The sequence below is a fragment of the Sturnus vulgaris genome, chromosome 25 (assembly GCF_052056855.1).
Source record: "Sturnus vulgaris isolate bStuVul1 chromosome 25, bStuVul1.hap1, whole genome shotgun sequence".
NCBI classification, from domain to species: Eukaryota; Metazoa; Chordata; class Aves; order Passeriformes; family Sturnidae; genus Sturnus; species Sturnus vulgaris.
Window position 1 is genome coordinate 1,212,749 of NC_142267.1, and position 16,308 is coordinate 1,229,056.

The following is a 16,308-nucleotide window of genomic DNA, read 5'->3' on the forward strand; positions in this document are numbered from 1 at the left end:
TTGTTCCCTGGATTCCTGCTGGCCAGGGCTGGTGCCGATGGATGTGTGGCTGGATCCTCCTCTCCCAGCTTTTGTTGGGAGCAGCTCTGGTCCTGCTGAGCCCCAGCAAGCCAGGGCAGCTCCTCACAAAAGCCCTTGGCTGGGAAAGGGAGTCCCCAGGGTGTCCCCAAGGCTGTTGTGGGGGACACAGGGACAGGAGGAGCTGCTGGTGGGAGCTGTCCCTGCCAAAGGAAAAGGGGGAGATGCTGCCAAGACATCTCAGACTGGCCTGGGGGGGGGTTTCATCCTCAGGGCTGGTGTTAAGAGCAAGGGAAGATGTTCTTTCCTCTCTGGAGATCACGGGGAAGGAGTGGAAGAGGGGCTCTGGTCTGGCTGGCCCAGCCTGGGTGGTTTCCCGTGGAAGTTGGCTCCGTTCTCTGTTTACTCAGGACTTGGTGGTCCAAGCAGCTCTCAGAGCAGCCCCAGAGCTGGGATGGGGAGCGTGGGATAGGTCTGAATCCCTTCCCGTGCTGCTGCAGCAGCAGCACAGTGCAGAGGAAATTTGGTGCAGCCCCTCAGCTGAAACTGGGACCCTTTGTAGCCCCTCCAGCAAAAACCTTGTGAGCCCCTCATTGATTTCCCTTCTCCAGGTGACCCCCCCTGCTCAGCTCTCCCCAGGAGTGTCCTTGGTGCAGATTCCCTGTGAAGGGTGGGATAAAGCCCCTCTGTCTTTGGGGAAGCCTAGGGATATGTTTTCTAATCTCCCCAGACTTAGGCTCCCAAGTCGTCTCCTGAAAGCTGATCAGGAGGCTTGGGGTTCTTAGATGTGTTGGTGAGGATGACTCTTAAGCCAGGGCAGCTCTGCTGAGTGCGGGGAGGCTGAGGATTAGAGCAGGGCAGGAGACAAAAGACCCTCCCCAGGCTGGCTGCCACACCAGCTGCTCCATGGGGTGTGCCCACGTCCTTTCTCCTGCTGCTGCAGAGCCTGGGGTGATCCCTGAGCAGGGCACAGCAGCTCTGTCCTGCCCAGCCTGGCTCCATGCCCCTCTGCAGGAGTACAGCAGGTGAGTGCTGGACCTCCCATCAAAGAGAGGAGGAAAACAAAACAAACAAAAAAAAAATAGTCCACTCTGGTTTCTGCAGCTTTGGGGGAAATGTTTCGATTCTCGTGTCCAAATCCTCCCTCTGGGTCACTCCCTGCGCTGCCTTGGCAGGCCAGCAGGAGCCTGGGATGGGATTTGGGGTCTGGGGACCTGGGTGAGAGGCCTGGCTCAGGGGTTTTGTGCTGCACTGGTGGCACTGGGTGCTCAGTTTGCACTTTTGGGCTTCCCCCAGCCCCCCCCTTTCCTCGTGTTACTGCCTGGCCTGGCTTCATAACTCAACAGTTCTGATAATGTCGTTCATTTTCAGCTGTGATATTAAAACAGCCCTGATTTGGCTTCCTTTTAACTGCAGAGCTCTGTAGGAAGGCAGGGGAGAGGAGGCAAAAGCAGGGATTTGTTGGGGGGCAAACAAAACCCCAACCATCCCCCCCCTTTGTCCTTCCAGGTGAATTTTGCCTTCTGCAGGTGCACGGGCTGAGCAGAATCCGCCTTTGGGGCTTTGTGGTCGCTGAGCAGCACTCGGTGCCCAGCCCGTGTCTGCGAGGCTGCTGAGACATCCAGGAGCTGCTCTGCCAGCTCATTTGCAAAACAGATCGGGTTGTGCTGCTGCTGCTGCTGCTGCTGCTGCTGCTGCTGCAAAGTCAGGGGGAGATGCTGCTGGCTGCTCCCACCTCGGGGTCCTGGCTCTGTTCGGGACACGGGGTTTGGGTGCAGCTCCGGGGCTGGTTTGGGAGTGCAGGGTCCTGGAAGGGCTGGGCAAGGGACAGGGGGGTCTCAGAGCTGTGCTCAGGGTGGGAGCTGGGACTTAATTGAGTAATTAAAACAAAGAGGGACCTGCCCAAAGATTGACTTCTCACGAGGCTGAGCTGGGAAATCAGAAAATCAGAGTTCAGTTCTCTGCTCTGCTCCCGGCTCAGTGCATTTGGGGTTGGATTCCAGCTTTGTGACGATCTTGGTGCTGATCTTTATTCCCTTTTTTCCTTGCTGTGTCTCTTGTTGGTTTGGTCCCCACACTTCTGGGGGCAGAGGCGTCTGTGCCACACTGCAGGGCTCTGCCTTCACTGCAGAAAGAAACAAAAAAAGAGGAAATGTTTCATTCGGAGATGGCACGGAAAATCTGGCAGCCCAAATCCAGCCTCGGTTGGTTTTGTGGGGGATTTGGTGCTGCGGGATGAGTTGAAGCTGGGAGGATCCCAGGGGATAAATGTGGGGTCTCTGGCCTGCAGGACCCCTCTGTCCCCCAGTGCCACCTGGCACACCTGGGGGCTCACCTGGGGGCTCACCTGGGGGCACAGGTGGCAGGGACTGGTGTCAGCTCAGGGCTCCTGTGTGGTCCTGCCCTGAGCAGGGATTGGGAGGGAGATGGGGCTGCTGGTGGGAGTGGGAATGGCTGGGAATTAACTGGGACTGGCTGCGAATAACTGGGAATATCTGGGAATAACTGTGAGTGACTGGGAATTAACTGGGAATGGATGGGAGTAACTGGAATGGCTGGGAATTAACTGGGAATGGACGGGAATAACTGGGAATAGCAGGGAATATCTGTGAATATCTGGGAATGGCTGTGAATATCTGGGACTATTTGGGAATAGCAGAGAAAATCTGTGAATATCTGGGAGTATCTGGGAATATCTGGGAATGGCTGTGAATATTTGGGAATAGCAGGGAAAATCTGTGAATATCTGGGAGTATCTGGGGATATCTGTGAATATCTGGGAATGTCTCTGAATATCTCTGAATATCTGAGAATATTTGGGAATATCTTATGAATATCTGGGAATGGCTGTGAATATTCGGGAATATCTGGGAATATCTGGGAATAGCAGGGCCCCGAGCAGTGCCTGCTGGCAGATGGGCCCGGGGGTGGGAGAGGAGCAGGGCTGGGAGCTGGAGGTGCCTCGGCAGAGCTGTGAGAGCCAGGAATGTTCAGTGCTCGCATTCCAAGTGCTGTCACATGGAGCCCGTGCTGCTGTCAGCAGCTCTTTTCCATGGAGACTCCTCTGCTCCAGCCCTGCTGGGAGCACCGGGGCTCGAGTGGCTCCAGAGCCACAAATCCTGCCTGGGAAAGGGTCAGGAAATGAAATCCTGCCCTCCAGCACTGAGGGTTGGTGGTGTCGGGGAAAGTCTTGCAGGAAAATGAGGGTGAAGGATGGAGCAGGGCTGGGAGGGGAGCTGGGGGCGCTGGGTACCTGTGGGGAGTGATGGAGGGGGAAACTGAGGCAGGAATGAGGAAATTCCCTCCATGGACAGGCTGGAAAAGGGAAACTGAGGCAGGAATGAGGAAATTCCCTCCAGGGACAGGCTGGAAAAGGGAAACTGAGGCAGGAGTGAGGAAATTCCCTCCATGGACAGGCTGGAAAAGGGAAACTGAGGCTGGATCTCTTGTCTAAAACTCGTAAGAATCTATTAAGAATCTAAGTCTAAGAATTTATTATTAAGTCAAAAAACCAAATAGTATAAGTGTTAAACTTCTGTTAGTTTGTTTAGCTTTAAAAAGCCATAAAACAAACTCAACTAAAGCCATTTTCCCCTACTTCTAGCAGAGAACTCAACGTGCTGTCATACCTTCTGTAATTCTTTAATAAAATATAATAAACATCCAAGTCCAAACACCAACAACCGTCTCGATCACCTTTTCTAATGGAAAGAAAACCAAATAAAATTAATAACAAACCATTAATAAATAGTGCAAAGCCCAGCCCCCGCGCCCCAGTGGCAGTTTTTGTGGAGGGATTTGGTGCCAGGGTGGTGCCAGGCTGAATTTTGGGAAGGCTCCTGAAAAATCCTTGAAGTGGCACCTGCTGGGGCTGCTCTGATCGCTGAGAAATCAATCAATCAATCAATGATAAATCAATCCCAGCAGCTTGGGCTGCTCCTCTGCATCCCCAGGGATGGGGAGCGATCCTGAGGGCTGGAAATGTGCCCTGGAGCAGCCATGGTGATGGTGATGATGATGGTGATGATGGTGATGATGATGATGGTGATGTTGTCACCTTCCCTCACCCCCACACTGCAGCAGCCTGGCTGTGTTTGGGCTCACAGGCACAATCCAATCCATTCTCACTCCAACGTGCTGCTTGGTTTTTTGTTTTGTTTATTTTTTTTTTCCGGATATTTTTTTTTTTCGGATTTTTTTGTTTCCGGGTTTTTTTTTCCGGATTTTTTTTTTCCGGATTTTTTTTTTTTCCGGATTTTTTTTTTCCTTCCCGGATTTTTTTATTTTTTTTTTTTTAATTATTTTCTCTCTCTTTCAAGATGCTGCATCTTTAACGAGCCCTTGATAGATGAGAATGCGATGCTCGCAGTGACAAACAGGCTCTTCCTTCCTGCCCATCTGCACCATCATGCTTTCAGTTTCCCCAGCGTTATTAAGGGGGAGGATATTGATCCGAGATCTGCTCGGGGACGCTGTAATTGTGTCTCAGAGATTCGCTGTTGCTTCGGAGGGGCTGCAGTAATGCAAAAAAGGCGCTGAGTGTTTCCGTGCAATCCAGAGGGGGAAGATTGCTGAGGACCTTGAGGTTTTGAAGGAGGAGGGGGAAAGGAGGGGGAGAGACTGAGACAGAGAGAGAGAGAGAGAGATACTGTGGTAGGAAGATTCAGAGATCTGTTGTGCTTTTTTTTTTTTTGCTTTTTTTTTTCCTGTGTTGTTTTTTTTTTTTTTTTTTTTTTTCCCTCCCCTTCCTCTCCCCCCCCAGTTGCTTTGCATCAGGGCATGAAAGGAGTGGAAACACCGGGGGGACAAAAGGCACCAGAGCAAATGATGAAACTCAGTAAGGAAAATCAACTGGATTCAGAATTTATGGCTGGAAAACGTTGCATTGATCAGTGTATGAATAGTCATTATGTGCTTTTGGGCTGCGTGATTAGGAAAGCAGATCAAGGCTCTCAAGATGATGATTTTTCTTACTTTCATTTTTTTTTTTTTTTTTTCCTCTCTCTCTGCCTGTAATATCAGTGTGTGTGTGTGTGAGAGCAGCAAAATACCAAAGTGTCTCTCAGCTCTCTCTCTGACACTCAGCTCTCTCATCTCTCCCCCCCCCCAGATGAAATTTTAGGCAAGAGAAGGGTATGTTCACCCAACAGCAGCAGTGAGTGTCCTTTGGAGAGCAAGAAAGCCAGGAGTGAGTCCCCAAAGGGTAAGTGCTGCTTCTCCCTCCCCCATCCATCCCCTTCCCCCTTTTCTTCTCCTTCCCCCGAACTTAATTGAAATTAAGGAGGGAGGGCAGTGGGGTGGGAGCTGTGTCTGCCACTGGGGGTGCACCAGGAGGCCACCAGGGCTCTGCTTTTTCTTTTTTTTTTTTTTTTTTTGCCTTTATCTCCTCGGAGGGATTGCCTCTTAATTACAGTAATTGCTCCATGATTTAAAAAAAAAAAAAAAAAAAGCAGGCTGCAGCCTTGGAGGTGGATTTTGGGGGTGTTGCTACTTTTTTTTTTTTTTTTTTTTTTTTTTTTGTTCCAGGAGGAATGTCTTGATTGCATGGTTGATGTGAAAGGTACACGCGGGTTTATCGTGCTGGCATCTGCTCCTTTAAAGGGAAAAAAAAAAAAAGAGAAAAAAAAAAAAAAAAAAAAAAGGAGCCTGTCAGGGAGAATGGGGCTGCTGAGTTTTCTCTTATGCATTTATGGCACCGTTCCTATAGAGATGGAATCTGCAGAAGGTTTCTCTATTTAGGGTTTGGTCTGTTGGTTTATTTATTTATTTTTATTTTTTTTTTTTTTTTTTTTAAATCTCTTGATTTGCCTCCCGGTTCTTTTCCTATAAAACGCGATTTTTAAACTTTTCTTTACGACTGCCAGAGTGGGACGGGTACTGGAGCCTGCAGTTAACGAGTTTGTCTCCAGGTTGAGTAAATGAGGTTTTGCAGGCCGGTTCCTCCAAGGCTTTGTTGTTAAAATCACATTAATTAGCTGTCAGCAATCCCCAGCTCCATCCCTAAAACCTGCTCCTGCTTTGGAGCCCAGGGCTGGATTCCCAAAGCAGGGAATTTCAGGGGACAATTCCTGCACTTTGTCCTGAAGCTTTCCCAGAGCACGTTCTTGATATTCTGCTAAAGATCCTTGTGGGGACCTGTCCTGCATCCTGATTTCACAGAATCTTCCTTTCCCTGCCCTCCCGGTGCCCAAATGCTCATCTGAAGGCAGAATCCTCTGAGAGGATGCCGAGTGCTGGTAGAAAAGATCAAATCCTGTCAGTGTAGAAAATATCAAATCCTGTCTCTGATGTGACCCTCTCCTGCCTGTTAACTCTCCTCGAGCAGCAGCAGCTCCTCAGATTTTACTGGGAACCCTTTAAACTGCTCCTCTTCATATTTTCCTTGATTTTTTTTTTTTTCCCCCCTATCTGCTCCGTTCCTGTTATCCCTGAAGTGTTTCTGGTGGCTGTGCAGGTGAGTTCCAGGTGATGCTTCCACAGGTCCATAAACAGATTTGTTCCATCAGATGTGAGGCTCCTGGGACGTGTTTTATATTTTATTTTTTATTTTTTATCTCTTATATTTTATATTTTATATTTTTTATATTTTATATTTTTTATATTTTATTTATACTTTTTATATTATATTTTATATTTTATTTTTTATAGTTTATATTTATTTTGCTGTCCCTGCTGAGGTTGTGCCCCTCATAATTCCAACCTTCTGCTTTGGAGCTGAGTCCAGGGAGCAGAACTTGCCTGGGAATGGGCTGAACTTTACCCAAGCCACCTGAAACCAAGGGATTGCCTTTGGATTCACCCTGAGCTGGCACAGGTGGATGTTTTTGGCATGGAAGCATCAGGGTCAAGTGATCTCCTTGTTTTCCTTTGCCCTTCCCACCTTTTTTTGGGCTGAGGGCAGGGTGAGGAGCCCTTGGCTTTGCAGGAATCGTTCAGGATCTAAATCCTGCTCCTCGACTCCCAAAGTTTCACATTTTTAACAGAGGGGTTCCCGGGAAGGCCTGAATGGAGCAAAGTTTTATTTTCTCCTCCCACTTTGAGGAGAGACAGGATGGAAATTCGGAGCTGAGCCTTTTGCTCATCTCCCACTGCTTGGTTTTTTTTTTTGTTGAATCCTTGGGGAGCCCCTGTGGCCCCCCCAGAGCTGTGCAGGAGTTTCAGCCCAGGCTGGAATTCCATTGGAATGGGAAACATTGGCTGAGCTTTCTGTGCTTTGGGGCTGATTCCTGGTGGGAGAAAGGGGTGACAGCAGGGGCCACCCCCAAGGTTTGTGTCCTGACCCCCAGCAGGGACAGAGCTGGGAGCTGCCACCCTGCTGTGGCTCCAGCAGCATCCCTGTGATGCCAGGGGGGAAAACACAATCCTGTGTGCCCAGCTCTGGATCCACCTCGGTGGAAAAGCACTCCCAGGTGGGATGGGCCCTCGGGGATACTCACCTGGGATTTGGGAACTGCTGGGCAGTGGGGGGGGGTTGGATTTTTGGGACCCAGAGTGCACTTGGGGGATTTGGGAGTGGGAAGGGAAGCAAGGACTGGCTGGAATTCAGGATCCCACCAGCCCCACGTGTCCTGCTGGGGCTGCAGCATCTCCTGGGATCCCTTTTCCTGCAGCCTCGTGCTGCTGCTGCACCTCCTGCAGCCCTGGGGTGGTGATGGGCTGCAGCCTCTCCATCCCAAACTGATCCAGGCAGGATCTGCTCCTCTCCATCCCAAACATCCCTGCCAGGATCTGCCCCTCTCCATCCCAAACTGATCCAGGCAGGATCTGCTCCTCTCCATCCCAAACTGATCCTGCCAGGATCTGCCCCTCTCCATCCCAAACTGATCCTGCCAGGATCTGCCCCTCTCCATCCCAAACTGATCCAGGCAGGATCTGCTCCTCTCCATCCCAAACTGATCCTGCCAGGATCTGCCCCTCTCCATCCCAAACTGATCCTGCCAGGATCTGCCCCTCTCCATCCCAAACTGATCCTGCCAGGATCTGCCCCTCTCCATCCCAAACATCCCTGCCAGGATCTGCCCCTCTCCATCCCAAACTGATCCTGCCAGGATCTGCCCCTCTCCATCCCAAACATCCCTGCCAGGATCTGCCCCTCTCCATCCCAAACTGGCCCTGGGTGCAGCTCTGGCTGGGGCACAGCTGGGCTGGCCCTGGAAGAACTTTTGGGATGGGAGAGGGGATTTTTGGGAAGGGGATTTTTGGGAAGGGGAGCAGTGACCCCCTGGCTGCGCTGCCGCTGCCGTGGCCGCTCCTGACGATGCGAGGGGAGCAGAGGCAGCCAAGGAAATCTCTGCCGCTCCCTGGCTGAGTGAAAAAACACCTGTAGGGCTGGAAAACCTCGCAGGGGGATGCAGCCTCCTCCCCTCGCTGCCCCCTGCCCAGAGCAGACCAAAATCGAGCCCTGCCTGGGAGGAAACGGGGCTGTCCCAACAGAGCAGAACGTTCCTGGGCAGGGGCAGCGTCCTGGAGCCAGGGCTGGGCACGGGGAGGGAATTCCCTGGGGAAAGGCTCAGTCCTGCCTGCCTGGAGAGCTCCTTCCCCACTGCCCTGGGGTGTGGGACGTGGAAAGGGAAAATCGGGGAGAGCAGCTGACAGATCGGTGTGCTGGGAGCCCCGGGGAGATTGGAAAGGCTGGATGGAGCGCTGGAAAACACACGTAGGGAATGATCCCTGGGCTGGGGATGAGCTCACAGGCTGCTCCTGCTGCCTCCTCCTTCCCGTGAACCTTTTAAACCCAACCAAAACCTCGCTGTGTCTCTGGAGGAGCCCCGAGCTGGAGCTGAATGCAGCAATTCAGACCCAGCCTCTGTCTGTCTGTCTGTCCCTTCCTCTGGGGGATGTCCATGTGCTGCTGGCTTTGGCAGATTTCCACTTAGGCCAAGGGAAGAAATGAGGTTTTGGCCCCGTTGTTGCTGACAGCATCACTGCCCCCCAAAGCCACTGTAAGAAACGGCCTCAGGTTGTGCCAGGGGAGGTTTGGGTTCAATATTAGGGAAAATTTCTTGAGGGGAAGCTTTGGAAGAGGCTGCCCGGGGCAGTCACCAGCCCTGGAGGGGTTCAGGTCACCTGGGGATGTGGATGGGGGTCAGTGGTGCTGGGTTCATGCTTGGGTTGGGGGGAGCGGGCACAGAGCAGAAAAACCCCAAAAGCTGCTGCCCAAGGCCTGGTCTGGGGTCTGGGGTTTGGGGTTTGGGGTTTGCTGCAGGTCCTTAAGCTCAGACTGGGGCTGAAAAAAGGGAACCTTGGGCTGTCATGGGTTTGCTGTTGGACACGAGGGGAGGATGGACAGGCTGGGTGCTCCTGTCTGCTCTGGGATTGCCTGGGGAGGAGGAGGAGGAGGATGATGATGATGATGATGATGATGATGAGAGGAAATGTCGTGGAGAGGCCACGAGCAGTGAAACGTCCTTGGCTCTGTGCAGAACCTGCAGAACTCTGCTGTGACAGAGGCTGGGAGAGGGATGGGAGATGGGAGAGCTGTGCTGGGTGCTCAGAGGGGTGTGCTGGGTGCTCAGGGGGTGCTCAGGGGGGTGTGCTGGGTGCTCAGGGGGGTGTGCTGGGTGTTCGGGGTGCTCAGGGAGATGTGTTGGGTGCTCAGGGGGATGTGCTGGATGTTCAGGGGGTGCTCAGGGGGGTGTGCTGGGTGCTCAGGGGGTGCTCAGGGGATGTGTTGGGTACTCAGGGGGGTGTGCTGGGTGCTCAGGGGGTGCTCAGGGGATGTGCTGGGTGCTCAGGGGGGTGTGCTGGGTGCTCAGGGGGTACTCAGGGGGGTGTGCTGGGTGCTCAGGGGGTGCTCAGAGGGGTGTGCTGGGTGCTCAGAGGGGTGTGCTGGGTGCTCAGGGGATGTGCTGGGTGCTCAGGGGATGTGTTGGGTACTCAGGGGGGTGTGCTGACCCTGCAGAGGGCCCAGCAGATGCCAGGCTTGGCTCTGCCCTCCCCAGGGCTGTGCCAGAGTCCATTTCACACCTGGCGGCTGCAGGAGATTTGGCGAGATCAGTCTCCCGCATTACCCCTGGTAATGACAAAAGCAGACAGCAAAGCTCCAGCAAAGCTGGAATTACTGCTGGCTGAGTCATGTGAAATCTTCCAAGTTTTAAGCATGGAAATCCAGCCTTTCCCTGGATTCCTCCTTCCTCTTAGGCTCCCCTCGCCACCCCCATCCTCCCTCCCCTCCTTGCACCTGAAATCTGCTCTGCGGCTGATCCGATAGAGTTTATGGTAATTAAGTGTTATTAAATCCCCTCCCCCCCTCCCTTTTTTTTTGCTCTAATGACACAGCTGTGGGGGGGAAAAAAAAAAAAAAAATCGGTGTTTTTCTAAATCAGGTCTGTGGCTTTGCTCCTTAGACCTTTGGGTAAGAGCATCAGGAGGGAACTGAAACCGTGAGCTGCTGCATCCCTGGGGGAGGTGGCAGGAGCAGAGGAGGAGGAGGAGGAGGAGGGAATCCTGGTGGGAAAGAAACCTGGAAGGGGATTGTGGCCTCTCCTCCGTCCCCTGTTGCTTGCATGGGTGTCCTGCAGGTTTGAGGTGGGATTGAGGGAGCAGCCCCTGCCTTTGGGCTCGGGGATTTGGGGATGGGGGACCCAGGGCAGCGTGGGAACGCAGCTCCCGATGCTGGGGTGTGCTCGGGCAGGCAGAGGGTGCAGATTTGTGTCACTGGGGCACGCGGAGCTGCAGGGACAGCCCTGAGGGCTGAGCTGAGCCAAAATCATTTCCCTTTGGCACTTGGGAGCCCGGCGTGCAAGCCTTTGGTGTTGAAACGTGCAGCTCAGCCTCTATTATGATGATCATCATCATTATTATTACTATTATTACCATCATTATTATGACTATTAATTATCATGATTACTGCAATTACTATCATTATTGTTGTTATTATCGTTACTCGTTATTCATTGTTATTTATGTTACATTTTATTATTATTTTTTTTTTATTATTATTGGGATGATGAGGAGGATGATGATGATGATGAGGATGATGATGATGAGATGAGGATGATGATGATGAGATGAGGATGATGATGATGATGAGGAGGATGATGAGATGAGGAGGATGATGATGATGATGAGATGATGATGATGATGATGTTTCCCGCCTGTATTTTGGGGAGGGGGTGGTTTCAGTAACTTTCAGTGAAAGTTGCACCCCCAAATCCCCGAGTGCTGGGCTGAGCCGTGGCTTGGGTGTGGGACAAAGGCAGCAGAGTCCCGGAGCTGCCTCATGGCACAGCCCCCGTGTCCGTGGGGCTGTCCGTGCCTGCCCCACGCTCACCTTCGCTGATGGGACCCTCCTCCCCCCTGTGCCACAGCCCCACAGCCGCTCCCAGTGCCCGTGTGTGTGCCCAGTGCCACCCCCCGGCTTTGGGGCCAGCCCTGCTGCCCCAGGGGCTGTGCCAGGCCAGCAGCAGGAGGAGGAGGAGGAGGAGGCTGAAGGAGCAGCAGGGACCTGGGGCGCTCACAGGAGGGTGGTCCTGTCACCACGGTGGTCCCGTGCCTGCCGCCCCCCCTCCCCTGAGCCTGCCCACGTTGTGCCTGGGAGTTCCTCTCCGAGTAATGAAAAGGCTTTGCCTGTGGGAAAGATCCAAGATAAAGCAGTGCTGGAGCAGCCAAGGCGGAGAGCAGTAATTACTGAGAGCTGTGCTTACAGTAAACACAAAACCCCTGCGGTTTTCTGTCGCCGGCTGCCAGGCTGGGATCCCTCCTGCCCCCGGAGCAGGCAGGACCTCGATCCGGGAACAGGGAGGAGGGGACAGCAGGGGGGACTCAGGGGGCTTGGGCAGGGGCACAGATGGCAAAGAACCTGCTCGGAGGTGTCCCTGTGAGGGCTGGGCAGGTGGGTGCCAGTCAGCACTGTCCCTTGGGTGTGCTGATGTCCCCTGGGTGAGTTCAGCACTGTCCCTTGGGTGTGCTGATGTCCCCTGGGTGAGTTCAGCACTGTCCCCTGGGTGTGCTGATGTCCCCTGGTTGGTGTCAGCACTGTCCCCTGGATGTGTGTCACCACTGTCCCTTAGATGGGCTCAGCACTGTCCCCTGGGTGTCAGCATTGTCCCCTGGGTGGGTTCAGCCCTGTCCCTTGGGTGTCACCACTGTCCCCTGGGTGTCAGCATTGTCCCTTGGGTGGGTTCAGCCCTGTCCCCTGGGTGTCACCACTGTCCCCTGGGTGCTGGAGCATCTCTCACTTCCTGCCGTCCTCTGAGTGCTCGGAAAGGTGGGGAAGGAGGTTCCTGTCTGGTCAGGTACGAGCTGAGCACAGAACTCCCATCCCGAAGGTGAAGGGCTGAGAATTCCATGAGCTCTCCCATCCTCCCTGTCCCCTTTGAGGGTACAGGGCTTGCTGCTGATTTTTTGCAGAGCTTGGTGCTCTAGGGGGAAGGAAAAAAAATCGGTGACGTTTTTTGGGTGCTGTGGACTTCGCTGCGTGCAAATTTGGAGATTTAGAAGGTTTCGGATAGCCTGGCCAACATTTGGTGGCACATCTTGGCCCATCAAACCCCGTGGGGACAACAGAGAGCGCCGATGTCCCTTCACCCCCTTTCCTCTCTCTCTTTCTGCCATATCCCTGCCTTTATGCGACTCCTCGCTGTAGTTCCCCGTGAGAGAGGGGAAAACAAAAAAGAACAAGCTCGTGTTCTCCGCAGAGACGTGTCAGACGCCGGTGCTGGAGGAGGCGGTGGCGCAGATGACCCCGGAGGAGCACTACAGGCGCATGATGTCAGCCCTGAACGAGCACGGCTCCTTCGAGGAGCAGCAGCAGCAGCAGCAGCGCCTCTACCAGCTGGCCAACAGCATGGCAGTGCCCAGCCACGGAGGTGGGTACGCCTGGCACGGGGGGCAACCGGCTCTGCTGCCACGGCGGGGGTCAGCTGGGACTCGCCCCCGAGCCCTGCGCTCGTTTGGGGATGGGTCTGGGGGATGTCCCTGAGCCCTGGGCTCATTTGGGATGGGTCTGGGGGATGTCTCCGAGTTCTGGGCTCATTTGGGATGGGTTTGGGAGATGTCTCCGAGTTCTGGACTCATTTGGAATGAGGTTGGGAGGTGTCCCTGAGCCCTGGACTCATTTGGGATGGGTTTGGGGAGATGTCCCTGAGCCCTGGACTCATTTGGGATGGGTTTGGGGAGATGTCCCTGAGCCCTGGACTCATTTGGGATGGGTTTGGGGAGATGTCCCTGAGCCCTGGACTCATTTGGGATGGATTTAGGAGATGTTCTCAAGCTCTGGGCTCCTTTGGGATGACTTTGGGGGATGTTCCTGAGCTCTGGACTCATTTGGGATGAGGCTGGGATGTGTCCCCCAGCCTTGGACTCATTTAGGAGATGTTCCCAAGCTCTGGGCTCATTTGGGATGGGTTTGGAAGACGTCCCCGAACCTTGAGCTCATTTGGGATGGGTTTGGGAGATGTTCTCAAGCCCCACACTCATTTGGGATAAATCTGGGAGTGTCCCCAAGCCCTGTGTGCACTCAGGGGTGGGTGGGCTGCAGTGCTGGGTGTTTGTCCTGCCCTGGCCACGCTGAAGGGGGTCCTGCAGAGCCTTTCTCCATCTTTGAGGGGGAGTCTCCCCTTGGCTGATTCCTTCTGGAACCATCCACGGGGATGTTCCTTTCCAGACTGGGATGGAGCAGCAGCAGCAGCAAAGCTCTGGGTCCTGCAGGGGAGGTGAGGGGGGGGTCCTTCTCCCCCCGGGGTTTCAAGAGTTTTGTGTCTGAAAATTTGGAATCTGTGGAGCGAGAGATTTGTGCTGTGGAGCAGAGGGGGTGGGTGAGATGTTGGTAGTGCCAGGCACCCCTGGCGTTTCGGGATGGGATTGGTGACGATGTTGGTGTCCCCTCCTGAGGCTGGAGCAGGATCTGGGGGTCCTGCAGCGCTGATCCCACACGCACTGAGGGCTTGCTGGAAGCTTTTCCCGAGATTTTGGAGGGAGCTGGGATCCAACACGACCTGGGCTGTGCCTAAAGGGGGCACCAGGCGGTTGCAGCATCACGACCATCCCTGCCCAGCTCCATCCGTGCCCTGGGGTGGGCAGAACCTGCTGGCACTGCCCAGTTTGGCCCCGAGGAGTGTCCTGAGCCCTGTCAGGGGACGGAGGTAACTCAGGCCAGGCAGGTACGTGGCAGAGGTGACGCTGCTGAAGGGCAGAGCCGTGCCAGGCTCTGTCCCTGTGCCCGAGGTGTGCAGGGCTGGCACGTCCCTGCCTGGCTGAGCCCCAGCAGCCTCAGCAGAGCCAGAGCTGCAGGAGAATCTCTGGTCTGGAGTGTAAATCCCCAGGGCTCCTTGTTAGGTTAATGAAGAGGCTGTCTTCTTTTCCACTCTGTTTGATTTGATTGGCTTCTCTGGGGGCAGGAAGGCGATTGCTGTGGAGGAAGGATTTGCTTATCAGCACAAACCTGCCCCGGACCCCCGTGGGGAGCTGGTGCTGGGCTGTGCCAGGCATTGCAGAGCCCCTGCAAGCTCAGAGGGGCACGGCCGGGTGCCACAGGGAGGGACAAAAGGGTGGCACTGGGATGTGCTGAATGTTCAGCCGTGCCTGGCAGGGCTTGGGCACAGAGTGTGGGGATGTGCCAGGGCTGGCCCTGGGTGGCTGCTGGGCACAGGGACGTGTCCACCCCACCAGGGTGTGCTGGTGTCACCCCATTGCCCCCAGATAACGAGAAGAACTCATTACCTTGAGAGCCTGGCGTGGTTTTGTGGTGATGATTATTTAATTGTCTCATCAGCATTTATTGGGGGGGGTCACGCTGGAGTTTTGGGGTGGGCGGGGGGGACGAGGAGCCTGCACAGCCAGACTCGCTCAGGGAACAGTGACAAGACAAAACTTGGTGTATTTTTGGATTGTCTCCACACCACGGGGCTCTGCTTGGGCTATAAATTATTAGTGCCGGTACAAAGCGCAGTTTATCTGCGGGCTCACATGGAGGCACCAATAACATTAATAATTTAAAAAATGTTAATAATTTAGAAATCTTTTTTTTTTTTTAATTGCTTTTTAGCCCCCCCCCCGTCCCCCTCCCTTTCCCCTCTCTCTCTCCTCCGCCCCCGTTCTCCCAGTGGCATTCATCCCACATTCTGAATTCAGTCTGTCTCCGTGCCTGGAACCTCCATCCGCCAGCGTCCCGCTGTCAATCAATGTGATTTCCCAACTGTCAGAGTGCGGGATTGTAAATAACAGATCCTGGGGGGGGTCTGGGCAGCGGGGAGGGGGCAGGGGAGGGGAGGAGGGGCAGGGGTGTGTGCGGGGGTTGTTGCGGTCACTCAGGATCGATGCGGCTCCTGGAGCTGGCTGCACGCCAGCCTTCTAAATTACAGCCGCCGTGGCAATCAGGAGTGACCTGGGTTTTTCAAGATAATTAATTTATAAACATTGCAAGGTTTGCACGGTCTCCCTGGCTCGGAGAATTCTCCAGGCTTTTTTTTTTTTTTTTCTGTGATCTGATGGTGTTTGGCTGTTCCCGACGTGCTTGTGCAGTTCGGAATTGTCGTTTTAGTGTTTGTCCCCTGGGCTGGGGGACAGGGGCAGGAACGTGGCCAGAAATTCGGGCGCTGCTGTCCCCAGGAATAGCAGGAATATTCCTGCAGGAATAGCAGCTGTGGGAATGTTCTCACCCCGGCACAGGGCTCCAACCCTGAGCATCCCCAAAATATTTGATGACTGATGGAGCTCAGGCTGGGCTGGGCACATCTTGGTGCCAGGAGGGGTGGCTGGGATTTCCAGAAGTGAGGGGGAAAAGGAATGCACGGAGATGGGGAGTGTGTGGCATTAGCAGGGATGCTCCTGCAGCGCTGTGGGAAGAGCTGGATGTGCCGCTGGCTCTGAGGGCTCTGCAGGGTCGGTGTTGGAGGTGATGCTGCCCAGGGTGTGCTCAGGGAGGTGAATCTGCCCCTGCTGCTCTCCCCAGCTGTGTTTGGGTTTCCTTTGGCCGGGTGATGCTGTCAGGGAGGTTTCCTCTGCGGGGATGTTTCCTGTGCAGGGCAGCAGAGGCTCTGGGGTGAGATGTGAGCTGTGTGCAGGGGGATTTCACACCTTTACCGGGACTGAGACACTCCAGATGCTAAACTGGGAGAGAGCAGCCCCTGGGGAAGCCCCAGCCTGCCTGGCACAGGTGTCCATGTCACCTGTTGCTCCCTGAGGCCATGGCAGTGGCACCTGGGCTGTAGCTGCATCACCTGTGCCTCCTCGGGGCTCCTTGGCTTGAGGTGCTCCCGGCCTTACCTGGGCATCCCAGGCTCTGTGAGGGCAGCCTGGCTGCACTGAGCCCTGAAGGGGCTGTGCAGGTGCACAGGTGGCACTGCACAG

General features: G+C 54.4%; 1 protein-coding gene across 4 annotated transcripts in view; it reads left to right on the forward strand.

Moving 5' to 3' along the window:
- Positions 1-16,308, forward strand: part of SAMD11 (sterile alpha motif domain containing 11) — an 86,969-nt gene that overhangs the window by 48,631 nt on the left and 22,030 nt on the right. For all 4 annotated transcript variants that reach the window (XM_088178927.1, XM_088178928.1, XM_088178930.1 and 1 more), the window contains exons 6-7: positions 5,129-5,221; positions 12,657-12,827. In XM_088178927.1, the coding sequence (XP_088035053.1) occupies positions 5,129-5,221; positions 12,657-12,827 (264 nt within the window). The remainder of the gene's footprint in view (positions 1-5,128; positions 5,222-12,656; positions 12,828-16,308) is intronic.